Genomic DNA, 25,490 nt, shown 5'->3' with positions numbered 1-25,490 from the left:
TATATGATATTATATCATAGACTACAATGTACACATAATTTTATAGAATATATACTATAAACTTGTTTTCAACATTTATTTTATATATAATTATAATAATTTGACATGTAAATTTAGAGTATACTATTAACTTAAATATTAAAATGATAAATTATTATTTAAATTTTCAAATTTTTTTGAATTTTAATTATAAATTTAAAATGTTGTATAATTCTAAGAAAACTAACAACATAAAAAATATTTTATATGATTGTTAAAAATATATTTTTTAACCCGTAAATTTTAAATAATCAAGTTAAAACTTACCTTTTAAAAAAAATTGATGTTATTTTAATGTTTTTTTTGTTATTTGAATATCATTTATGTTATATCTTATTAGTGTATATTAAATATAAAATATATAACATAATATTTATTATCAAAGATTAAATATTGAAATTTATATGTTTATTCATATTCGGCTCTTATTCTATTTCATTTTCATAGCATATACTATTTTTATCACGATCTCCAAACTGATTCTAAAACCTTTAGGAAAAAATTACCAAATAAACAAATATTGGGTTTAGGGACAAATGGAATGAGAAAATACTTATGATTTAATATCTTTGGAGTGGACTTCTTTAGGAAGATTTTTCCGAAAGCAGCTCCTATTTATTTTTTCTAAATCATTTTTTTTATTATTTTAAACAATCTAATCCCGAATATGATACATGTTGTGAAATCATATAATGAAAAGAAAATTCTAATTGACCTGCCCAATGTGTTATGACGGTTGTCACATATGCAAATGGTAATTATAACAAAGAAAAAATCCCACTCAAAAGGTTATTATTTATTTTTTATTTTTTAATTTAGGGACTAATATCTCAGCAGATTTATTATTTAAATTTTTCTAGGAACTAACATTAACATGTCATACTCTAATTTGAGGAAGAAAAGTTAGTGTTTAGCGACAATTTATATAAAGGGCAGGGCGAGTCTAAGAAAAAACCTATACAATAGGTTAACACAGCTAACGCGAGTAGCGAGTGTTTAGGGTTTGTGACGATGGCGGAAGAAGCACAGTATTCATCGGGAACCGACTCCGCACCCCTCAAGCGCAAGTACGACGACCAACCCAACGACAGACCCACCGGCTTCTCCGCCGGCCCTGCCACCGGCATCGAGCTCGCCAAGCAGCGTGCTCAAGAAGTCGCCGCTCGTCTCCTCAGCGGCGCTCCTCCTCCCCCCCTCGACGCCAACAAGCGTCCCAGGCCCGATTCCGGCTTCGATTCCCTCGGTAACATTATTTATCCCTTTTCTTTCCGCTCCACTCTATCTATTAGGTTTACTTTACGGTTTTAAACTCTCATTTCCGCTGACACAGATGCCAAACCTCAGTACTCAGCAGTTCCTCCTGTCTCCTATGCTCACCAAGGAACAAGCAAGAAGATAGATATCCCCAACGGTAGGGTTGGCGTCATTATTGGAAAAGCTGGAGAGACCATTAAGTATCTCCAGTTGCAATCTGGCGCCAAAATTCAAGTCACGCGCGACATGGACGCTGATCCTAATTCCCCGACTAGGATGGTTGAGCTCATGGGTACTCCTGAAGCAATTGCCTGTGCTGAGAAACTCATCAATGAAGTTCTTGCCGAGGTTTCATTCATTGTTTTCGTTTTATTCTTTTTTGCTGTAAATTAACTATGGTTTGGGACTTAGGGTTTCATGACTTATTGTACATGTTGACGGAATGATATAATTATAATAAGATGAAATAGGCCAACTGTTTTACAAGAATTTGTTCGAATGATTATATGTTAAAACTCAAAATATATTTGGCCTGATTTTTATTTATTTATTTTCTGTACCAGGCTGAATCTGGGGGTTCTGGCATTGTTGCTCGAAGACTGACTGGACAATCTGGGTCGGATGAATTTTCCATGAAAATCCCAAATAATAAGGTGTGGAAAGGAGATATGTATAAGCATATGCTTTGTACATTTTTTTAAGCTGTTGGTGTGTGGATTGATAGATTTTGCCGTGTATCTTCAGGTTGGCCTTATAATTGGTAAAGGAGGAGAAACAATAAAGAATATGCAAGCTTCGACTGGAGCACGGATTCAGGTTTTCACTTCTAACTGATATCTGGGATATTGTTGTATTTGATGAATCATAGTTAGCTTAGGGTTTAGTTGCTATGTTGTCTTACTGTGACTGTGATTACTACCTTTATAAAAATAGGTTGCCTTAACAGCCAGCTCTTGAGACTGTTCCTGTTTAGTGTTGCTTTTCACTAATATTGTAATTTTTTCCAGGTGATACCTCTGCATCTTCCCCCCGGTGACCCATCAACTGAAAGAACCTTAAAAATTGATGGGACTCCGGAGCAAATTGAGTCTGCAAAGCAGTTGGTTAATCAAGTTATCAGTGGCGAGGTATGTTAGGGATGCTATCCTTTTGTTACATTTGGCTGAGCATGTCTGCCTGCCTTGTGCCAAGTCTAGTTTAGTGTTTTAAAATGTTGATTTTCTGTTGGGTATTGCATTCTACATATTGCATGAGTCTAATTATCTTTTAAAATGTTGTTTGATTACACTGGGTGAATTTGTCCATGCTTTATGTGATTGTTAGGTGAATATTGTGCCCTTATGATTCTTGTTGTAATTGTTAATTTTTTTATGCCATTAAAATATTAAACTAGAACTGATGGATCCCTGTAACATGCTACATGACATGACTTTTGGGCCCTCTCTCTTTAATAGTTGCTTTTAATCCTTTGCAGGTGTGAAAATTATAATTTTGGTAATTGATGTGATGGATATAATTTTAATTAGCATAAATAATTTGTATTCTGTCCATATAAATCTATTGTTTTGTTGATGATATTGCATCATATCATGATCATTATTAATTTACTTGCATACTCTGGATGCATTGATATCTTGACTGAAATGACTTAGCTGCAAGTGTATGTATAAGGAAATAGTGCTTTCTTCAGATTCTAATTGTCTCTAACGAGTGGTCTTTCAATATAAGATACTTCTATGTTGATTGGACATCTGTTATTATTGTATTATTCTCAGAAGAAATTTAGTACTTAGTTTCATATTGTTAAGTTATTTCCAGATTACTATAAAATTAAAAGCACAAAGGTTGAATATATATCAAATTAATAATGGCGGTTGTGATGTTTCTGCTTGTAATCTCAATTTATCTTCAGCATAGTAGTTAATAGCGGGTGGAGTGGGTCAATTATTAAATAAATAAAAAAAATTAAATTTACACTATAGTATAAATAAAGAATAATAATAGTTTGGTATAATTTAAGTAGATTATGATTAATATTTTTATATCCCGCGGTGTTATCAGAACACCGCAGGGTGTTATTGTCGTGGCGCTCTAGGGCGGAGCGCTTGACCCCGCAATCTTGCTGCTGTCGCGTGGCGGATGTGTGTCACGGCCAGAGCGGCCGCGTCGGTGGCGGAGCGGAGCGGCGAAAAATTGCGGAAATGCGGCGTGATTTCGACATACCCTTCATTAAGGATAAGTCTGTCTTTTCAATTGGGCTTTTTTTGCCCTAATGCTCCCCTCTCCCTCTCGTGGAACCACTTGGTTTCTCAATTCTCGCACTCCCTCTCCTCTCTCTCTCTCGGACGATTGTTTCTTCTCTCTTGAGGACAATCGTGGACGCGCAGAAGACGAACTCCAGCTTACGCGCCTCCAGCTCCGACGTGCTCCCTCCGCTCATCGGCTGTCTTCTGTTCTTATGTCTTCTCTCTTTTTAGTTTATGCAACAGAATTTTATTTTTAATTTTTTATTAAATTTAATTTAGCAAATTTTATTTTTAATTTCTGATTAAATTTAATTTAGCAAATTTTATTTTTAATTTCTGATTAAATTTAATTCAGCTGGTTTTATTTTTAATTTCTGATTAAATTTAATTCAGCAAATTTTATTTTTAATTTCTGATTAAATTTAACTTAGCAAATTATATTTTTAATTTCTGATTAAATTTAATTCAGCTGATTTTATTTTTAATTTCTGATTAAATTTAATTCAGCAGATTTTATTTTTAATTTCTGAATAAATTTAATTCAGTAGATTTTATTTTTATATATATATTATTAATTATTTAATATATATAAATTAATATTAAAATAGCGGTTATCCCGTTCCGTGTCATCCCGCTATCCTATTTTTAGGGTCGACCACTCCGCTCCGCTATCCGGGATTGACTACTATGATCTTCAGCTTAGTTGCTTTCAGTTTGCCAAGTGGAAATGTGATTTGGTTGTCTGGCCACTACGGTAATTATCATTTTAAAACTATATTTCTATCGTGTTAACAACTGGTTGGTGTCTTGTTCTGTTAGGGATCTTGATAAAATAGTAATATGCATGGATCAGTATTTTTTTGATAAAATAGTTGTTTTGTTTTGGATCATTTTAAAATAGTATTTCTAGGCTTAGGATGGTCATAAATGAGTTTCAGGATCATTCTTATTCTGACTGGCTAACTGCGTATGTTTGTTTGTGTATTTGTATTCTGCTATATAATTAGATAATATGTCTTTGTCATTACCTCTCTCTCTCTCTCTCTCTCTCTCTCTATTCTCAAATTGATGACATTAGTGTAAATATTCGTGAATTGATTAGTTCAGTTTAGTTGTACAAGATATTCTGCTGTTGCAAAGATTATTTAAACTGTGTAAAGTTTTTCTCTTTGCACTGTGCATTAGTTAGGTGGGTCTCTCATCTTTTCTGGTTTAGGTTCCTGGTGTCATGAAGGCTACTGTAATTATGCCATTTTTTTGGTCCAAGTGGATACTCAATGGGATTATAGCCTGTTCAACAATGGAATATGATTATTAATTGTGTATCCTATGACTGATCTTGTTATTGGGACTATTGTAGGGTTATAGTGTCTATTGGACCATTGGTGACACCAACATGAATCCCTTTGTTGGTGTTCCCTCAGCATGCCTTGGTATGGTTCTAAATCTCAGATTTGATATTTATTATCAAGGGCAGTAAGTCTCCTATTAATATTTTTTGACTCTAAAGTGTCATTATCAGAGTGGTGGATATTGATTTATTGTGTTGAAATTATTTTTGACTATGCCATTTGTGTTTTCCAGTTCATTCCTCAAAGAATGTTTCATATACATGTTTCTCGTACTTAACTTACATTTGGCATAGTAACCTGAAATTTTCCCATTGTGAAGTAATTTAACTTTTTTCCCTATACTTTTTTCTATCCATTTTTTAAATTGTAGTTGTTTCAACTAACAAGTTATGCTCTTCAAGATTTCTGTTATGATCTCTGTTGTTTTTGATGTGTGTAGTGGGTTGCACATTTCATCTGCCATTTTTGCCTTGCTATAGCTCATGCCAATTCATCTCTGCCTCTTTTTATCATTCAATTGTTTTTATTTTTTCCCTTATTCCTATATGTCATTTTACTGTAAATCTTGTCAAGTTTGAGCTGCATATCGTAGATATGTTTACAGGTCTTTTACCCCTATTTTCAGGTCATTCCTCGGAAAATCTTTCCACGTGAAATAATATTTATTCTTGTGTCTTGTACTGGACTTACATTTGGCATAATAACATGAAATTTCCCAACTTTTTTATCCATACTATTATTATATCCTTCTTTTGAATCGCTGTTTCAACTGACCAGTTATGATCATGATTTCTGTTATGATCTGTTGTATCCGACATGTGTAATGGGTTGCACATTTCACATGGAATGTTTGCCTTGATATAACTCATGCCACTTCACTTCTGCCTCTTGTCATTAATCTTTTCCTCTTTTTTCTTATAGATACTGTTTAACTATAATCTTTTGTCAAGTTTGAGCTGCGCTCAATAGATATGTTTGCAGGCCTTTCACCCCTATCATAAATTTCTGTTCCATTAAAATAATATTTAGTTTTATTTGCTATTATTGGATGATCCTTTATGATTGACCTGTTAGATTGGGTTGAGGAAAGTTTAAGATGATGTACATGGGAGCAGAGAAGTTGTGTAAAAGTCTGTATATTTGCATTTATTTATGGTTGCTCCTCCATCTGTGGTCCAGGCACTCTTGTTTAATTAATATAATTATGAATGATATACTGTATGCCCCAACAATTGCTAATAGATTCTCCATATTATGAGATGATATATAATTAATTGCCTTTTTAAAGGCACTATAGATTGTATGAAATACTGTGGTACAGACACTCTTGAATGATATATTATATACTGCAACAATTGGATTAAGATTCTCCATATTTTGAAATATTATATGATGGATTGCCCTTTTAAGGCAATAAAGATTGTATGCTTGTCTGTTTCTTTGGTCTGTGCTTCCTTTTGTACCCATTCAATTCGAATAGGGAAAGGGTGTGCTTCTGCTGGAGTAACTCAGTTTTATCACGAACCAGTACGGTATGTAGGTATTTATAACCCTTTCTGATTTTTGTATGCATTATATTATGTTAATGCAAGACATATATACCTTTTATATTGTGGTCTTTATATGTTGAATTTTATTTGTTTAATTTTAATCTGTGTATGTGTGTGCATCTGTTGCTTTCTTTACTTGTACCATGTGGAACATCGGGTGAATTCACACTTTTCTATTTTTGGATTCAATTTTTCTCTCCACAGAATCGTCCCAGAAATCCTGCAATGTCTGGTGGTTATCCTCAGCAAGGTTACCAATCTCGACCTCCCTCTAACTGGGCTCCTCCTGCCCCAATGCAGCAACCTGGTTATGGCTATATGCAACCTGGAGCGTACTCTGGTCCATCGCCCCAGTATAACATGCCGCAGGCACCATATGCCGGATATCCTCCTCAGCAACCTGGTGGATATTCCACAAACTGGGACCAGTCTACTGCACCACCTCAACAGCAGTCTTCTCATGCTGGTAGTTATGATTACTATAGTCAACAGCCACAGCAACCACAGAATGCTGGTGGTCATATACCTCCAGCTGATGGCTCTGCATACAATTACAGTCAGCCACCTTCCTCTGGTTATAATCAACCTGGACAGGGTTATGCACAGGACAGCTATAATGCTTATAATGCCCAATCCCAATCAGGGTATGGGCAGCCACCAACATATGATCAGCAGCAAGGCTATGGCTCAGCTACTGGCGGCTATGGCAGTAGCAGTAACCCTGCACAAGATGGCCACACTGCAAACTATGCTTCACAGGGAGATTCAGCCCAAGCTCCATCCGCTCAATCTACTACCATTCCACAGCAAGGTTATCCTGCCAGCCAACAGCCTAGCTCGAACACTGCCAATTACCCACCCCAAGGGTCTCAGGCAGGTTATGGGGTTCCCCCAACATCCCAAGCAGCGTATGGCACTCAACCACAGCCTGGTTATGGAACCCCTCAATCTCAAAAACCGAGTGGCAATCCACCTGTTTATGGACAGTCACAGTCTCCTAGTGCAGGAGGAGGCTATGGTCAATCAGCATATGCTGCACAGCCCCCGGCTTCAGGGTATGCTCAACCTGAATCGAGAGCACCATCGTCTGGTTATGGTGGGGCGGTGCAACCAGGGTACGCTCCTCAAACATATGGTGCTCCTCCTCAAGGTTATGGTCAGACACCGCCTCCATACAGCAACACTTCTTATGGTGCTGCTGGTTATACCCAGACTGCGGCATATACTGGCGGTGATGGTAATGCCAGTGGAAATGCACAGGCTCCTCAGAATGCCGTTGCTAAAGCATCGCCTCAGAGTTGATATTTTTGCCCCCTCCCTTATTGACTGTTATTGCCGCTTTTTTATTTTTATTTTTATTTTTTATTAGTAGACACCTTTGTAGCATTGCATTGTTTAGATGGAAGAATTGATGTATTGAAATTTTCTACTTTTTAATATTATGTACGGTTACATAGGAACCCTTTTGTGGCATCTGAAAAATCTTATTGGTAATTTTATTTGAACTTGTGAAATTAATTTATGAATGTCATGAAATTTTTAGTTTCTAGTCTAGTTTCACGGTCAATTTTATGCTTGGTTGTTGAAAGATTTATTTATGTTTTTAAGGTTTATCTAATTACATAAGTATGTGTTCGTACATAAATAGTTTTTTTTTTTCAATTAGCTTTTTAAAGTAGTTAATGACAATAATCAGTTACAATAATCTCATTTTTAGCTATTATACATTAAACGTAAATTTATTATGATCTAGTGTGATAAATAAAGCTTTGAATTAAAATTAAATTAAATCCTACTGAACTTGAACTAATCATTAAATTTATTATGTCATGTCTGGTAGTTTGAAAGTGTGGTTTTCTATCAATCATTTTTACTTATAAAAAAATGAAAATTTAATATCATTAGAAAATGATGAATTTATTTTATTGTAATTTATTTATTATGAATTTTTATTGTAATTACTTTAGAAAAATTATGGTGATATAATGTGATCATAGTTTAAGGTGGTCAAGGTATTTAGGAACGATAGACGTTAAATGAGACAAACTAATTCATGAAAAATGATAGATCAATGATAGATCAGAATTATATTTTAATGAGTCAAGATATTAACTCATCAAGATTAACTCAATTAATAAATAATAAACTTATTCAAAAAAAAAAACTCTAAATTCGACTTCTATCGATTTGAAAATTTTGTTAATAAGTAATCTATAAATTTTAATCATTGGTGTATTTGATATTTGGACTAAAGGTTCACATTATTAATTTGTATTGTACAAAAATCAATAAAGATAAAGTAAGTACCTCAAAAAACTTTTACATAAAATTTATTCAAAAACTATACATAAACTAATAATTTAAAATAAATAATTAGACGAAATCTAAATAATCTTATTATTTTGATTTCTCATGTACCAAAGCAAAAATTTATAAATAACAAATAACTTAAAAGTCTAAATTTTGTCTTTAACAATTTTATCATGCATATTCAGTTAAATTTTACCTATAAATAATGTTCATTCCAACAAAAGTACAATGTACAAAAAACAAGAATACATTTCACAACGTATCATCATTGTATAAAAAATAAGATCAAGTAGCATCTAAAAATATATCATATACATTTAGACATATAATTACATAAAATTGAACAATTATGCACATTCATAAATCTCATACACATTAAATATTAACTCTCATGCTCTTATTCTACATGCATGTGATACCAATTTTACAAATGGCTAAGTTTCAAACTTAGTCTTCAAAAAGTAGTTTAGAAGTATATAAAAATCAATGGTCATTACTATGCGGTATCCATATTCCACACTCTCAGTTAGATGAATATTTAATTAAGTCCAATTAAAATTTTATAGTTGTATTTTAGACAACGAGTTAGATGAGACCAACAACAATCCATTTTTTTTCTTATTGATTTGAAGGAAAAAATTCAACAATCATTTAGCCAAAATCATAGACGATAGCAAAAGAATTTATAAACATGATCTATTCAATAACATCATTTTAAATCCATTTTATATAAATTGACATATTCTCCATCACAATTATTGTGAAAAAATATTTCTAATAATTAGTTTTAGACAATTTATTAGCAAAAGAAAATGAATAGTTGAAAAAAATGCACTACACTGTGAGTGTTCTTTTCATAAGACTCTTTAACCATTAGTTTTATTGTTTATGTTTTATGAATTTCAATGTTATTTCTGTTCAAGATATATTTTTGTTAATAATATCAAAGGTAAAATATTTTTTTATTTTTATTTTAATTTTATTATTTTCAACTTTTGTGGTAATTGAATTAATAGCTGATATGGTTATTTTGAATGTTTTATTCATTGGCGAAGGTGATAATATGTTCATCATCTCCCTTCAAAAAACTCTAAAAAGAAAAAATCTACAAAAACATATATTTTTAATTTATGATAAATAATTTATATTGTGATAATATTTTTAATTATTGATAATAGTTTTTAAGAAATATTAAAATAAACATAAAAATAATATATTAAAAATAAGAGATTAAAAAAATGTTAAAATTAATATGAAAATGATATATTTAAAGAGACAAAGAAGTTGAAAAATTATTAAAATAAATGAAAAAATGATGTAAAAGATAATATTTGAAATCTAAAGATGAATACATATATTTGATTTTAATATTTAATTATATATATTAGATATAAAATGAAGAATATTATCCATCTACATTGTTTTTCATACTATTTTGATATTTGTTTAATGTGTTATTTTTATCTTTTATTTATTTAAATATACACTAAAGATTATACATATTAAAATACTATACATATATAATTTTAATATTTTCTTATTATTATTTAAACATAATTGATATATTTCTTTATTAATTCATATATTAAACACAAGATTTAATTTAGGCTTAAATATGTTTTTAGTCCTTCAAATTTAAAATAATTTTGTTTTTGGTCCTTTAAATTTAAAACTGTTGTTTTTAGTTCCTGTAATTTTCAAAAATCTTGTTTTAGTCCTTTAGGTCACCAATAACATATTTGAAAGTGACTAATTAAGACAATTATGCAATATCAACTGGATTTAATGTGATATTTTCACTAATAAGAACATCAATAGATAGATTTTATGCAATAATATTTGATAAATTTCTTAACAAAATTTGAATATAGAGGCTAAAATAAGATTTTTTAAAATTACAAGAACTAAAAACAACAATTTTAAATTTGAGGGACCAAAAACATATTTATCATAAATTTGAAGGACTAAAAATATATTTAAGTCTTTAATTTATTATTCGAAAATATACCAAATATCGAATATGATTAAAAATTTAAAATTTATTTTATTCTGACAGTATCAACCTCTGATATATTATAAATTACATCTTATCTGAATGGTCCATGTTGCGGATGCCATCTTATTTTGGTTGCAGGAAAGAAAATATCTCATCTCTTAGGGTTTGTGCCGATGGCGGAGGAAGCTCAATATTCATCAGGGACCGACTCTGCGCCTCACAAGCGTAAGTACGACGACCAAGCCAACGACAGACCCACTGGCTTCTCCGCCGGCCCTGCCACCGGCATCGAGCTCGCCAAGCAGCGTGCTCAAGAAGTCGCCGCTCGCCTCCTCAGCGGCGCTCCTCCTCCCCCCCTCGACGCCAACAAGCGTCCCAAGCCTGATTCCGGCTTCGATTCCCTCGGTAAAGTTTTCTTTCCGCTCCACTCTATGTATTAGGTTTAGGTTAGGGTTTTAAATTCTCATTTCCGTTAACACAGATGCCAAGCCTCAGTACTCAGCAGTTCCTCCTGTCTCCTATGCTCACCAAGGAACGAGCAAGAAGATAGATATCCCCAACGGCAGGGTTGGTGTCATTATTGGAAAAGCTGGAGAGACCATCAAGTATCTCCAGCTGCAATCTGGCGCCAAAATTCAAGTTACTCGCGATATGGACGCTGATCCTAATTCCCCGACTAGGATGGTTGAGCTCATGGGAACTCCTGAAGCAATTGCCTCTGCTGAGAAACTCATCAATGAAGTTCTTGCTGAGGTTCTTTTTTTCACTTTTCCCCGTTTCGCTGTAATTTAGCTATAGGGTTTCTTTAAATTATCTTAGATGTCGATGGAATGATAATTATAATGAGATGTATAAGGCGAACTGTTTCCTAATGAATTTGCTCGAATGATTATGTTAAAATATATCAGGCCTGAATTGTTTTTTTTTTCCAGGCTGAATCTGGAGGTTCTGGCATTGTTGCTCGAAGACTGACTGGACAAGCTGGGTCGGATGAATTTTCCATGAAAATCCCAAATAATAAGGTGTGGAAAGGAGATATGTTGAAGCATATGCTTTGCACAATTTTTTAAGTGGTTGGTGTGTGGGTTGATAGATTTTGTTGTGTATCTTCAGGTTGGCCTTATAATTGGTAAAGGGGGTGAAACAATAAAGAATATGCAAGCTTCGACTGGAGCACGGATTCAGGTTTTCACTTCTAGCTGATAACTAGGATATTGTTGTCTGTGATAAATCATAGTTTGCTTAGGGTTTAGTTGCTATGTTGTCTTACTGTGACTGTGATTACTACCTTTTTAAAAATAGGTTGCAATAGCGGCCAGCTTGAGACCCTATTTATTGTTGCTTTTCACTAATATTGTATATTTTCTCAGGTGATACCTCTGCATCTTCCCCCTGGTGACACATCAACTGAAAGGACATTAAAAATTGATGGGACTCCTGAGCAAATTGAGTCTGCAAAGCAGTTGGTTAATCAAGTTATCAGTGGCGAGGTATGTTAAGGATGCTCTCTTTTTTGTTTTTGGCTTAACATGTTTGCCTGCCTTGTGCCTAGTCTAGTTTAGTCTTCAAAAGTGTGGATTTTCTATTGTACAAGTCTGATCATCGTTTTAAATGTTCGTTTGGTCAAACTGGGTTAATTTTTTTCCATGCTTTTATGTGATTTATTGTGTCTTATGATTTCCTGTTGGATCTTTGTTATTTTTTTTATGCTATTAAAATATGAAACATGAACTAATGGATCTCTGTAACATGCTGTGTGGCTTTTGGACTCTTCAATATTTGCTTTTGTTCCTTTGCAGCGACAAAAATAACAACATGGGTAAATTATGTGATGGCCGTTACTTTATTTTGCATAATTAATTTTTTTGTCCATGTTTATTAATTCATTGTTTTGTTAATGATATTGCATCATATCATGATCATTATTGATTCATTTGTATATTGATATATGCTGGTTGCATTGATCTTTGGATGTATAATGCAGTAATGCTTTCTTCAGAGCTTAATGTGTCTCCAACAAGTGGTCTTTCAGTATATGATACATCTATATTGAATGGACATCTGTTACTTAGTGTATTGTATCATATTGTTTAGTGGTTTCAAGACTATTATAAAAATAATGCTTAAAGATTCAAGATAATTGCTAATGGCAATTGGGATGTTCCAGCTTGTAATCTTCAATTCTCTTCAGTGTAGTTGCATCAGCACACCAAGTGGAAATATGATTAGGGAGACTGGCCACTGCAGTAGCCATCATCTATTAACTATATTTACTCCCTGTTAACAACTGTTTGGTATCTTGTTTAATTAGGAGTCTTGATATAATATATAATATATGCATATACACAAATGAGTATCTTTTAGATTAGTCTAGGCTATGGTGGATGTTCATAAATTCAAGGTCTTTTTTGTTCTGACTTGTTAATTTCGTCCTTATGTTGTGTCTGTATCTGTTGTCTAATATATAATTAGGTAATATGTCTTGATTATTATCTCTGTTATATATCCACAAACTGAGGACATTGGTGGAAATGTTTGAGAATTTGATAGTCCAGTTATTTGTTTAAGATACCAAACACTTGCAAAAGATGGGTCTTTCATCTTTTTTGTGGGTTAGGTTCCTGGGGCAGGCTATGAAGGCTACTGTAATTTTGGTATTTCTTTTGGTCAAAGGGGATACTCACTGGATACTCACTGGGATTATAGCCTGTTCAACAATGGAATATGCTTATTAATTGTGTATCCTATGACTGATCTTGCTATTGGGACTATTGTAGGGTTATAGTGTCTATTGGACCTTTGGTGACACCAACATGAATCCCTTTGTTGGTGTTCCCTCAGCATGCCCTGGTATGGTTCTAAATCTCAGTTTTGATAAGGGCAATAAGTCTCCTATTAATATTATTTGACTCTGTCATCATTAGACTGAATATTGAATTATTGTGTTGAAATCCTCCTTTTCAACTATACCATTTGTGCATACACTTCATTCCTCAGAATAACTATATATACTTGAAATAATATTTTATTCTTGTGTCTTATACTGGACATACATTTGGCGGGGTAACCTGAAATTTGCCCATAGTGATGCCCTTTACCTTTTTTTCCCTTATTCTTCTATTTTATACATTTTTTAATTGTAGTTGCTTTGAATAGTGAGTTATGTTGTTCTAGATTTCTATACATTTAATGTGGCATTATAACTTTTCTTTAGCTCATGCCACTACTCTTCTGCCTCTTACCATTCAACTATTATTTTCTTTTTCCTTCTTTTTCTTGTGCCATTTAATTATAATCTTTTCTGAAATTTGAGCTGCTCAGTAAATAAGAGGCCTTCTACACCTATTTAAATTCCTGTTTCATTAAAATAATTTTTGATTTTATTTGCTTTTATTTGATTATCCTGAGGTTGACATGCTAGATTGGGTTAAGGAAGGGTTAAGGAAAGGTTAAGAGAATGTACATGGGAGCACAGGGAAGTTGTCTTGACAGTCTGTATATTTGCATCTATTTATGGTTGTTCCTTCATCTTATACAGTATGAAATATCTGTGGTCCAGACACTCGTTGAATTAATACGATTATGAATGATATATTATATACTGCAACAATTGGAATAAGACTGCATATTTTGAGATAATATATGATGGATTGCCTTTTTAAGGCAATAATATAGATTGTATGCTTGTTTCTGTGGTCTGTGCTTCCTTTTGTACCCATTCAATTCGAATAGGGAAAGGGTGTGCTTCTGCTGGAGTAACTCAGTTTTATCACGAACCAGTACGGTATGTAGGTATTCATATTCCTTTCTGATCTTGTATGCAATCTGTTAATGCAAGACATATATACCTTTTATCTTGTGTTCTTTATATGTTGTTTTTTATTTGTTTAAGTTTAACCTGTGTATGTGTGGGCATCTGTTGCTTTCTATACTTGTATGATGTGAAAGCCTTGGGTGAATTCACACTTTTATTTTTTGTTTGAATTTGTCTTCACAGAATCGTCTTAGAAATCCTGCAATGTCTGGTGGTTATCCTCAGCAAGGTTACCAATCTCGACCACCCTCTAACTGGGCTCCTCCTGCCCCAATGCAGCAACCTGGTTATGGCTATGTGCAACCTGGAGCATACCCTGGCCCATCACCCCAGTATAACATGCCTCAGCCACCATATGCAGGCTATCCTCCTCAGCAACCTGGTGGATATTCCACCGGTTGGGACCAGTCTACTGCTCCACCTCACCAGCAGTCTGCTCATGCTGGCGGCTATGATTACTATAGTCAACAGCCACAGCAATCACAAAATCCTGGTGGTTCTGCTGCTCCTGCTGATGGCTCTGCATACAATTACAGTCAGCCACCTTCCTCTGGTTATAGCCAACCTGGGCAGGGTTATGCACAGGACAGTTATAATGCGTATAATGCACAATCACAATCAGGGTATGGGCAGCCACAACCATATGATCAACAGCAAGGGTATGGGTCAGCTACTGGTGGCTATGGTAGTGGAAGTAACCCTGCCCAAGAGGGCCACACTGCAAACTATCCTTCCCAGGGAGATTCAACCCAAGCTTCATCTGCTCAACCGACTGCGATTGCACAGCAAGGTTATCCTGCTGCCCAACAGCCCAGCTCGAACACTGCCAACTACCCACCTCAAGGGACTCCAGGTTATGGGGTTCCCCCTACATCTCAAGCAGCTTATGGTAATCAACCGCAGCCTGGTTATGGGGCTGGTTATGGACCCCCTCAATCTCAGAAGCCTAGTGGCACTCCACCTGTTTATGGACAGTCACAGTCTCCTAGCGCAGGAGGAGGCTACAGTCAGTCAGCATATCCCGCACAGCCCCCACCTTCAGGGTATGCTCAACCTGAATCGAGGGCACCACCATCTGGTTATGGTGGGGCGGTGCAACCAGGGTACCCTCCTCAAACGTATGGTGCTCCTCCTCAAGGTTATGGTCAGACACCACCTCCATACAGCAACACTTATGGTGCTGCTGGTTATACTCAGACTGCGGCATATACTGGTGATGGTAATGCCAGTGCGAATGCTCAGGCTCCTCAGAATGCCGTTGCTAAAACATCACCTCAGACTTGATATTTTTGCCTCTCCCTTCATGGGCTGTTATCGGTTCTACCGTTGTTTATTGTAATAGCTGACATTTAAGTAGCATTGCATCGTTTATACCGAAGAATTGATGTATTGATTTTTAATTTTTTTTACTTCTTTAGTATTGAAATTTTCTGTCTTTGAATGTTTTGTACGGATAAATATCAACCATTAACATGGTAAAAATTTATATGAAAAGCAACTAAAAATGAAAAATATGTTGGAAATTTTTGTCTGTTTTAGGAGCTTATTATTTCTATATTTTTTGCGTGGTTCTTGTCATATTTATGACTTTATTGGATTGGATATTGTTATAGATTTTTTTTGTTAGTGAATTTAGTAAGATAAGTTTTATTTTTAAATCAACAAGAGTTTAAAATCGTGTTTTCAAAATACAAACGTCAAGGACAACATTAATTGTTGAAAGAATTGTTTAAAATTTAAGAATCTATATAATCTTTTATAATAATATAATAAAAGATCACAAATATATTTTAGAAGTAGAATATAACATACATTAAAATGGCAAAGTGGCTCAGTGATAAAAACGTAATTGAATACACATCTATTTTGCTTCAGTGTTTTGGGTTAGATGTTCGGCATCACGCTTAAGAAATTTAGGAATTCAATAAATTTAAAATTTGTAGAATTTGATTTTAATTTTTATGAATATAAATATTTTGTTTGAATAACTTAATTTTATTTTTTAATTTTAAATTTGTAGTTCGAATATAATTTGACTTTTACGATAGATAAAACTAATTATATATATATATATATATATATATATATATATATATATATATATATATATATATATATATATATATATATCAAACTCTAACCCGTGCTTGAGAAATATTATCTACCAACTATATCATAATGCTTTATATCAAATTTGATCAACTATTTATTCGCATACTTCCATGCTATTTGTACGTACAACTATACCAATTTTGGATATAAGACCCAGGGACCTTTATTTTTCCGTACCTATTTTTATTTACATCCCTTTTATATTTCATTTTTTTTTCTCCTTTTATCTATTTTTTATAACATTTCTTCTCTTTCTATCTCATTTTCGTCCATTTCACGGCCGGGGGGGGTGGGGGCGTAAGGGAAACCGATGAGTGCTACGGTGAACCACTTTTGTAGGTGGACTACCATGATCCAATATCTAAAGCCATTAGATTTATCGGATTTATCCAGTATTATGATAGACTGCCTGCACTAGATTTTATTCATCCTCTGTCAATTCTTTTCTCTCTTCTCTGCTATCCTGTATTTTCTCTCTCTCTCTCTCGTGTCCTTTCTCATCTATTTCCTCTCTCTTTCGTCACCTTGCCTTCTAGTTTTATCTATCTCCCTTCCTCAGACACACTTTCCTCTATCTCCCCCCTCACCACTCGTTGCCTCATAATAGAACAACGAACGATAAAAAAATTAAATCATAGAAAAGTATCAGTTGCCGATCTAGTGAAGGATGGTGATGCCATTCATGGCCATGCACATGTAATTGATCCATCATCTCTCACTATGGTTCTCAGACACCCTTAACCCTCTCTCACCTCCACACTCAAGGCCATCTCCACATAGACATAAAAGATGGCAACACTGTTGACTCAACGACCAAGTCAAGCTCACGGATTTTGGCATCGCTGCCTCTCCATCTACGAGTCCCTGTGTTTGTCTCCCAAGTTCACTGATGTTCCGGGCACGCCGTATTGGATTGCTCTCGAGGTAATTCACTCCTGCAGGGGTACAGTTTCAAGGCTGGTATATACAGTTTCAACTTTTAAGGTTTGTATATGGTCCTTTAGGATCACAACTTCGGAGCTTGCGCATGGAAGACCTCCTCTCTCTCACCTTCCACCTTCCAAATCCATGATGCCCAATGTGGAGTTTTTGATAAAGAAATGTGCTCCAAAGGTTTCCCATTGTGCAAAAACGAGAACATTATGATGGAGAGCATTGTGATGGTTGAAGGAAGAGCTCGGTGAGAAAGGGTATCTGAGGAGAGATAAAAACGTGAACAACCAAAGAGAGAAAAAAAATTGCCTGATGAGGTGAATAATCCGATGCAAAAGGTACATCATAAGATCGTATACACTATAAATCTGATGGTTTAAAATATTTGTGCACGGTGGATCACTTACAAAGTTTGTCCACCGTACATGAAAATTGTAGAAAAGATGTGAATAAACAATACACAAAGTGTTCAGGGTTTAATATCGGAGATCGGGTCGATGCCTCTTGGCTCTAGAACAGATCCTTTATTTTTTTTTGGGAGGATCTATAAGTTAATACTCTTTAAGACGCGGTGCAAGTTGCCATTATGATTAAGTGGGAAAAATTGCTTCTTCATAGCTCTGACGTATACAACAGAGATTGTAATGAGTAAATCGAGGCAAAAAATCCAGGTATAAAGTAGAGGTTGTAATGACCATATTGCTATCAATAGCTTCATCTATATGCTTGCAAATCGTATTTGGCAAGTAGTTCCTAATTCTTCTAAATGACATGATTCCTGAATGCCATTACCATTTTGGGTGACAAGAATAAGATGAATGCCAAGATTGAACCAAAGAATATCTTTATAAAATATCTGACTGGGTCATGATCAACATCTTCTTCAGAGGTGCTGGCAGGCGCACACATTGCTGTTGCTGACGGAAGAGCATCTATTACTGCATCTGCCAAATCTGTAATGAAGGAAGGGGTAACACCAAGGGCAGGGACACGCGCCCAATTCTTGACGCCAGATTCAAGAGCCAATTCCTTGTACTCCATGTCAATTTCTTCAAGGGTCTCAATATGCTCACTCACAAAGCTGGGATATAAGAAGAAAGGATTACTTTTACTCTCATTACCGCTAGCAAACAATTAAAGATGAAGAACGCATTTTTCTACGCTAATAATATTTATTTGCTATGCTATTCTGTCCACACCCGGATAAGGGATATTCACAACTTTCAACAGTACTATAACCAGTAACATACTGTAAAATCCAATGCTACCTTCTAAAATTTAAATCTACAGAGATTAGAAGACCAATAATAGTGTACCTCACTGGAACAGCTAAAAGACTCCTCACACCTCTTTGGCCAAGCTCAACGAGAACTTCATCTGTATATGGTTTCAGCCACTGTACAGGACCCACCCGACTCTGGAAATTCATCCAAGTAAAATGTATGATATTGGAAAAATAGAAAGTAAACCATACAAACTTACAAATCAAGAATATAGGCCAGCAATTAAATATGAAATCTCAATTTTAACTGAAAAAGCCAGAAAAGCATGTTGAAAGAGTTCAAAATAAACCTGGTAAGCAAGAATGTGCTCATTACTAATTCCTCTAGCTTTCAACTCTTGCATGATCAAGAAAATGCACTCCTCCATTTGATCTCGGTATGGATCCCCCGCATCCACAACATAACTGACAGGTACTCCGTGGGCACTGAAAAATATCATCACCTAATATAAAGAAAAACCCACGGTTCAGACTGCAGTAAAATACATCACATAGCCTTCAATTTATGTAAGAACCAAGTTGAAGCATTCAACAAAATGAAATTCACCTCTTTTGGTTCAGAAAAACTCTGGAGCTCTTTCTCTATTAAGTCAGCCATTGACTTGATATAACCTTGTCGTTGATACCAAGAGTTTATAATGGAAACTGGAAGCCTAGACAAATATGCATCTTCCCTGGAAATTAAATGGCATCAGTTAATTAAGAATAATCCTTGAATCACCTAAAGAGCATTCACAAAGTGCCCATCAGTACCTGAATATCTGCTCCAGAACACGGATGCTTGACCCAGTAGTGGATATAGAGAACTGAGGATAAAGGGGTAGTACCACAAGCCTTGTTATCCTGTCCTTCTTAATCTGTCACACAAGACAAACTATTAATTTTAGACCCAAAAGTCTGAGATGATGCAGTGTACCTCAAAATAAATAATACAATTCACGATTAATTGCCCTGCATGTCATTTAATCATGAAAGGAGAAAATGGAAGTATGAGGAGAATAATGCAGAAAGGCAACATTTGACCAAAAAGCACGAGAACTTACTTGCTGCACTGCTTCTTCAGTGAATGGGTACCAGTACCGCATCCCAACATAGACATTTGAAGAGATGCCCTTTGCTTCCAAAGCCATTTTAATTGCAAGTGCCTGCACACGCATAATGATCCATAAAGCTTTCGTTATCTCCAGCACAAATTACCAAAACAGAGTTTTTATTAAATGTAACAGGAGAAAGGCCAAAAAAGCATGCATTCAAGATAAAAAGCATCGCAAAGCAGATGATGATGGGAAAACCAAAAAAATTGAACTCCACCTGGTCATCTGTAATTTTGCGCAAAGGAGAGCCACCACCAATAGCAGCATAGCCTTCCTTGGATTTAGGAGCCCGAAGTACAGAAATCAATTTTGCCAATGGCCGCTGTAGAAACCGAAACAACCTCGGGAGACGAATGATATCCTATCCCAATACAAGAAACACATTAGCATACAAATCACATGACCATGTATACAAAAGAAAAAAAGCAGTAAAAAAGCACAAAAACAAACTAACATACAGGATCTGCAAAAAGATTAAACAGAAAAGGTTGAACGTCATTCAATGTCTCTGGTCCTCCAAGATTGAGAAGCAGCACACCCACTTTTTCTTCCGCAACATGGGAAGGAGATTCTAAAGCAGTCACATCATAAGCACTCGTCTCTGCAGAATAAGAAGTCAGACCAACTAAGTTTCTCCTGGAAGAGGAACTCACAGAAAGAGGTCCAGCAAGCATGCCATTTCTTCTATTGGTGTTGTCAGAAGACAAAAACAAAGATGCTTGAGATGTAGACTTGTTACAATTTGAATGGCAATCAGAACACAACCTGAAAATAAAGAGTGATAAAGCATTTAGCGAACTCTACTCACGAGTGATAAATCCCAAACCAGCTGGTAGGCATTGACGAAAAGAAAAATGTCAGATCAATGAATTTGAAAGAGAATGGGTGACTCTAATGTTTTTCATGACAGAAACATAAAATAATAACGCTTCCAAAACCGTAAAAAAAAACTCATAGCTACCCGCGAAACAGAGCGTTTGTTTTTCCTATAATAACTTTGCCCGACAGAAATAATCTATAGATCACGTCAATATGAAAAATTGCATAGAGGAACTAAGGCGGCGTAATTGAATAATAATAATAATTGGATCGAGAAATAAAAGATACAAAAACGCGGAGAAGACAAATAGGGTTTGGTGAGGGTTTTTTTAGGTGAAATTGAGAAATTGAAATGGAAATGCAAGAGATGGGAGCTTACAGTGAGTTCCGATGGAGAGTGGGAGACGTAGAAGGAAGAGGAGAGTAGGAGGCTGCGATCATGGCGAATTTCGGATCGAAAGCCCAGTGGAGTGTTAGCGAAGAAAGATGAAGGGAGTTATGAGGTGAAGGCACTTTTATTTTGCGGTTAGGTTGCCAAAGTTGAAGTTAAAAAGTCAATACCAAACCAAAACTCAGTCCAACCGCACCTTCTAATGAAAGCTACGTCTACGTGTTCCAAATTTGAGGGACACCCACGCTTTGGTCGGTCGCTCCTTCGTTTCACACAAACACAAGTCAGGATGCTCAACTCACCCGTTAACTACTTTAACACTCGTTTCCTAAGAAAATACAAGAAAGGTATAATTGATAAAAAATATTTAACAATTTTGCTAGCCTTGATAAAAATAAAAAAAACATTTTTTTTTCTAAGTTTTTGTTACTAAGTTGATATAATTGAGACGAAGTGTAATATTTAAAATTTAGTATAATTTGAAGATAATAGAATATAATTTTTTCTTTATAAAACTTAATAAATTCATTATATATGATTAGATCATTCTAATAATAATCTTGTTAAGAATAATGCAAACTCTTCTTACAGCATTTTTTAATAGATATTTCTACTTTATTTAGATGACAATTATTAAATGTATTCATAAGTTAAAAAAATATATATATATATATTTTTGTTTTATTTTAGGAAGGAAAAAAAAGGGGAGCGAAGTGATGTGATTTAAGGCAATGAGGTTGGGAGTGGGAGGGAGAAGAAAGGAGCAATGGAGGCGATGGAAGGAGATGGAAATGGAATGAACAGATACAGTCTGAAAGCGTCGCGAATTTGCAACGAAGACATTCTGATCTGTGTGGACGTGGATCCTCAGTCTATGGTGGAGATGAAAGGTGCCACCGGACCCAATGGTAGACCCCTCACCCGATTGGACTCCATCAAGCAAGCCATCATTCTCTTCGTCAACGCCAAACTCACCATCAACCCCCAACACCGCTTCGCCTTCGCCACTCTCTCCAACTCCGTCTCATGGGTAACCCTAACCCTATTTCCTTTCCCCTTTCCTTTCTTATCTATTTTATTCATTCACACTTTTTTTTTGCTTTTACTAATCACAGCTCAGGAAAGACTTCAGCAGCGAAATCGACTCAACGATCGCCGCAATGCGGGGGCTTTCACCTTCTTCATCCTGCGCCCAACCCGATCTCACTAATCTCTTCCGTCTCGCTGCTCACGAAGCCAAGAAATCTCGTGTGCACGGTCGCATCCTAAGAGTTGTAAGTCCTTTTCTCACAAATCTTTATAATTAAGAGCTTTAATTATCTTCGTCACCGTAGTTTCATCAACTTTATCTCTTAAAATAGGTTTAACTGGATTTTCATCAACTTTAATTTTTAGTTCCTAGAGGTAAAAATGTTTCATTTTATTTTTTATACATATCATTTTTGTTTTTTTTTTTTATAGGAAAACTTAAAAAGAACAAAAAATAATATCTCTATATAGAGACTAAAATGAAAGATCGTAGGTACTAAAAAGGTAAAAGGTGAAGTTGATGAATCATAATGGAGTCAAAAGGGTAATCAAACCTTAAAAATATTTCATTTTAGTTTTTCTCTTCTTTTAGGTTCTATTATTTCACAAATTTCACATTTTAGTCTCTGGTAATAGAACAAAAAAAGAGTTTGTGGAGGACTAAAATAGAACATTTTTAGTTATAACTTATAAGGACTGAAATGTAAAACCTATGAATCAATATGGACTAAGAGGTAATTAAACTTAATTAGGATTACGAATCCTAATATGCAATGTGCTACTCCACTGTAGATTCTGTTCTACTGCAGATCATCGGAGCGGCCACAGCATCAGTGGCCCGTGAACCAGAAACTCTTCACTTTGGATGTGATGTACCTTCATGATAAGCCTGGGCCCGACAATTGCCCTCAGGAGGTGTATGATACACTGGTGGAGGCACTTGAACATGTTAGTGAATATGAGGGTTATATCTTGGAGAGTGGACAGGGGTTGGCACGTGTTCTTTTCCGTTATGTGCTCATCCTGCTGTCGCATCCTCAGCAACGTTGCATCCAGGAGTATGTTGATATTCCCAAGTCAATTGCAAAGAAGGTTTCTCAGGTGGAGCCTATGGCTGCTGAAGATAGTGCTCCCGTATCCACTCAATGACACCAGGTAATTGCATGCTTATTTCGCCCGTCTTTTCAGTTGTTGGTTTCATTTGTATGTATGTGTTGGCTTCCCATATATGCAAAATATATTGATTTGGTTGTTAATGTTATGCAAGTAATGTCCAACAAGTCTTGAACCTACTAGGGTAGGCTTGGCTTAGTTGGGGAAGGGGTTTGGGAGGGAAAAAATGGTTTAACATGTCCACGTAATTTCCTGTAAATGATTCATATTGTAGAAAAATTATATGGATTGTGAATTATGTTTTTGACCTTTCTCTGTTTGTACACATTTTCCATTTTGCGGTTTCTATTTCCTTGCTACTCTGACATAAAATTCATCTCCAGGGGAAATGCAAAATTTCTCTCTGATTTTGCCTTCTATTCAATTCCAGGAGTTGGGGAAGTGGATTGCACCTGCACGTGGTCATCTCTCAACGGCAATGGAATATGATCATAATTTGCAAAGTTCAAGTTGGAGCTAGTGTTGCTAGGTTGACAAGGGAATGATTGTTAATGGCATGAACAATATCTTAGTTTGGATTTGGTTCTTACAATCCTCTTGTTCTCAAGTTCATACCTTTTGTTATTTTGAATCAATTGTATGAGAAGTGTACTTTATAACATATCTATTAGAAGTTAAGCGTTTTAGGCCTGGTAATGAAAGTGGCCAAGGGGTATGTGATTTATACGCAAGCTGCAGCTTGTCTAGACCCGTATCAGATACTCGAGTTTTTCTGCTTCATTTATCTTGTTATTTCATACCAATTGCATGTATGATGTATATAATGTATAGAGGAATGACAAGTTTATCATGCGGTCCTAAGTTTTTTTATTAACTGGAAAAAGAACTGACATTCTGTCGTTAATTTTATTTTGTGTGGTGGTTCCTAATTACCTTGTCGTTGATTAGAACTTTGAAGGGGGGAAAGCTTTTTTCTTATTTAGAGGAAGGGAAGAAGAGAATTTTATGATTTTGCTAATATTATTAATAATAAATTAGTAGTTATAATATCTCTCGTCTATAATATATTACTTTATGATTGGGAAGGTAGTCTTAGATTTTGTCCATGTTTATTAATTCATTGTTTTGTTAATGATATTGCATCATATCATGACCATTATTGATTCATTTGTATATTGATATACATTCTGGATGCATTGATCTCCGGATGTATGATGCAATAATGCTTTCTTCAGAGCTTAACGTGTCTCCAACAAGTGGTCTTTCAGTATATGACACATCTATATTGAATGGACATCTTTTACTTAGTGTATTGTTTCGTATTGTTTAGTGGTTTCAAGAATATTATAAAAATAATGCATAAAGATTAAAGATAATTGCTAATGGCCGTTGGGATGTTCCTGCTTGTAATCTCGAATTCTCTTAGTGTAGTTGCATCAGCACGCCAAGTGGAAATACGATTGGGGAGACTGGCCACTGCAGTAGCCATCATCTATTAACTATATTTTCACCCTGTTAACGACTGTGTGGTATCTTGTTGAATTAGGAGTTTTGATATAGTTACACAAATGAGTATCTTTTAGATTAGTCTAGGCTATGGTCCTTTTTTGTTCTGACTTGCTAATTTCTTCCTCATGTTGTGTCTGTATCTGTTGTTCAACATATAATCAGTTAATATATCTTGGTTATTATCTCTGTTATATATCCACAAACTGAGGACATTGGTGGAAATGTTTTAGAATTCGATAGTTCAGTTTTTTTGTTTAAGATACCAAACTATTGCAAAGAATGTTTCAAGTTGCAACTGTGGTGAAGTTTTTCTCCTAGCCCTGTGATTTGGTGAGATGGGTCTTTCATCTTTTTTTGTGGGTTAGGTTCCTGGGGCGGGCTATGAAGGCTACCGTAGTTTTGGCACTATTCATATTTGGAGTCCTGATTATAAAAGTCTTTTAATTAAGTTATATAAAATTAGTTAATTTAGTTAAAAATATTAAATTTGTCAATAATTTAAACTATTTTTTTCAAAATTAACTCTCTCTTTTCATTCAACTATTTTTTCCTAAATTAACTATTGTTTGAAAGAGATATATCTATGTATATTTATCTTCTCCAATAGAATTTTTATCTCATTAATTTCAAGCATTTATCTTTTGTCT

At 34.9% G+C, this 25,490-nt stretch overlaps 4 protein-coding genes across 5 annotated transcripts; 3 read left to right on the top strand and 1 right to left on the bottom strand.

The window, feature by feature from the left end:
• Positions 1–984: 984 nt before the first annotated feature.
• Positions 985–7,990, top strand: LOC109795874 (uncharacterized). Its single transcript, XM_020355436.3, has 6 exons — positions 985–1,282; positions 1,370–1,641; positions 1,857–1,946; positions 2,038–2,109; positions 2,301–2,420; positions 6,646–7,990. Exons 1-6 carry the CDS (start codon positions 1,051–1,053, stop codon positions 7,741–7,743), a joined length of 1,884 nt encoding a protein of 627 aa, XP_020211025.2. The 5' UTR covers positions 985–1,050; the 3' UTR covers positions 7,744–7,990.
• A 2,853-nt stretch (positions 7,991–10,843) lies between these two features.
• Positions 10,844–16,084, top strand: LOC109795873 (uncharacterized). The gene is made up of 6 exons (XM_020355435.3): positions 10,844–11,152; positions 11,229–11,500; positions 11,680–11,769; positions 11,861–11,932; positions 12,118–12,237; positions 14,745–16,084. The coding sequence occupies exons 1-6, from the start codon at positions 10,921–10,923 to the stop codon at positions 15,843–15,845; spliced, it is 1,887 nt and encodes a 628-aa protein (XP_020211024.1). The 5' UTR covers positions 10,844–10,920; the 3' UTR covers positions 15,846–16,084.
• A 1,815-nt stretch (positions 16,085–17,899) lies between these two features.
• On the bottom strand, positions 17,900–21,433 carry LOC109796608 (ferrochelatase 1). The gene is made up of 9 exons (XM_020356307.3): positions 21,181–21,433; positions 20,441–20,747; positions 20,200–20,343; positions 19,932–20,033; positions 19,642–19,745; positions 19,436–19,562; positions 19,179–19,331; positions 18,923–19,023; positions 17,900–18,687 (listed from the first exon to the last, which is right to left on the bottom strand). Exons 1-9 carry the CDS (start codon positions 21,240–21,242, stop codon positions 18,369–18,371), a joined length of 1,419 nt encoding a protein of 472 aa, XP_020211896.1. The 5' UTR covers positions 21,243–21,433; the 3' UTR covers positions 17,900–18,368.
• A 448-nt stretch (positions 21,434–21,881) lies between these two features.
• On the top strand, positions 21,882–24,238 carry LOC109796883 (BRISC/BRCA1-A complex protein). 2 transcript variants are annotated; one of them, XM_020356727.3, is made up of 4 exons: positions 21,882–22,222; positions 22,308–22,466; positions 23,014–23,376; positions 23,765–24,238. In XM_020356727.3, exons 1-3 carry the CDS (start codon positions 21,959–21,961, stop codon positions 23,368–23,370), a joined length of 780 nt encoding a protein of 259 aa, XP_020212316.1. In that variant the 5' UTR covers positions 21,882–21,958; the 3' UTR covers positions 23,371–23,376; positions 23,765–24,238. The 2 variants fall into 2 exon arrangements, with proteins under 2 accessions (XP_020212316.1, XP_020212315.1); XM_020356726.3 differs by having other exon boundaries at positions 23,718–24,238.
• The last annotated feature ends 1,252 nt before the right edge of the window (positions 24,239–25,490 follow it).

This window comes from Cajanus cajan, chromosome 6 (assembly GCF_000230855.2).
Source record: "Cajanus cajan strain Asha chromosome 6, NIPB_CcT2T_4, whole genome shotgun sequence".
In the NCBI taxonomy this organism is placed as follows: domain Eukaryota; kingdom Viridiplantae; phylum Streptophyta; class Magnoliopsida; order Fabales; family Fabaceae; genus Cajanus; species Cajanus cajan.
Note: the sequence above shows the minus strand (reverse complement) of the source record. Positions and strands in the feature narration are given on the sequence as shown.

Bases quoted from the DNA above. Each gene is read 5' to 3' on its own strand.
- LOC109795874 (XM_020355436.3), top strand. From the start codon at position 1,051: ATGGCGGAAGAAGCACAGTATTCATCGGGAACCGACTCCGCACCCCTC. The intron at 1,642-1,856 runs GTTTCATTCATT...TTTCTGTACCAG, and splicing joins TCAATGAAGTTCTTGCCGAG to GCTGAATCTGGGGGTTCTGG. The intron at 2,421-6,645 runs GTATGTTAGGGA...TTCTCTCCACAG, and splicing joins ATCAAGTTATCAGTGGCGAG to AATCGTCCCAGAAATCCTGC.
- LOC109795873 (XM_020355435.3), top strand. From the start codon at position 10,921: ATGGCGGAGGAAGCTCAATATTCATCAGGGACCGACTCTGCGCCTCAC. The intron at 11,153-11,228 runs GTAAAGTTTTCT...CCGTTAACACAG, and splicing joins TTCCGGCTTCGATTCCCTCG to ATGCCAAGCCTCAGTACTCA. The intron at 11,501-11,679 runs GTTCTTTTTTTC...TTTTTTTTCCAG, and splicing joins TCAATGAAGTTCTTGCTGAG to GCTGAATCTGGAGGTTCTGG.
- LOC109796608 (XM_020356307.3), bottom strand. From the start codon at position 21,242: ATGATCGCAGCCTCCTACTCTCCTCTTCCTTCTACGTCTCCCACTCTC. The intron at 20,344-20,440 runs GTATGTTAGTTT...GTATTGGGATAG, and splicing joins TTAATCTTTTTGCAGATCCT to GATATCATTCGTCTCCCGAG. The intron at 19,746-19,931 runs GTAAGTTCTCGT...CTTGTGTGACAG, and splicing joins CTGAAGAAGCAGTGCAGCAA to ATTAAGAAGGACAGGATAAC.
- LOC109796883 (XM_020356727.3), top strand. From the start codon at position 21,959: ATGGAGGCGATGGAAGGAGATGGAAATGGAATGAACAGATACAGTCTG. The intron at 22,223-22,307 runs GTAACCCTAACC...TACTAATCACAG, and splicing joins TCTCCAACTCCGTCTCATGG to CTCAGGAAAGACTTCAGCAG. The intron at 22,467-23,013 runs GTAAGTCCTTTT...ACTCCACTGTAG, and splicing joins ACGGTCGCATCCTAAGAGTT to ATTCTGTTCTACTGCAGATC.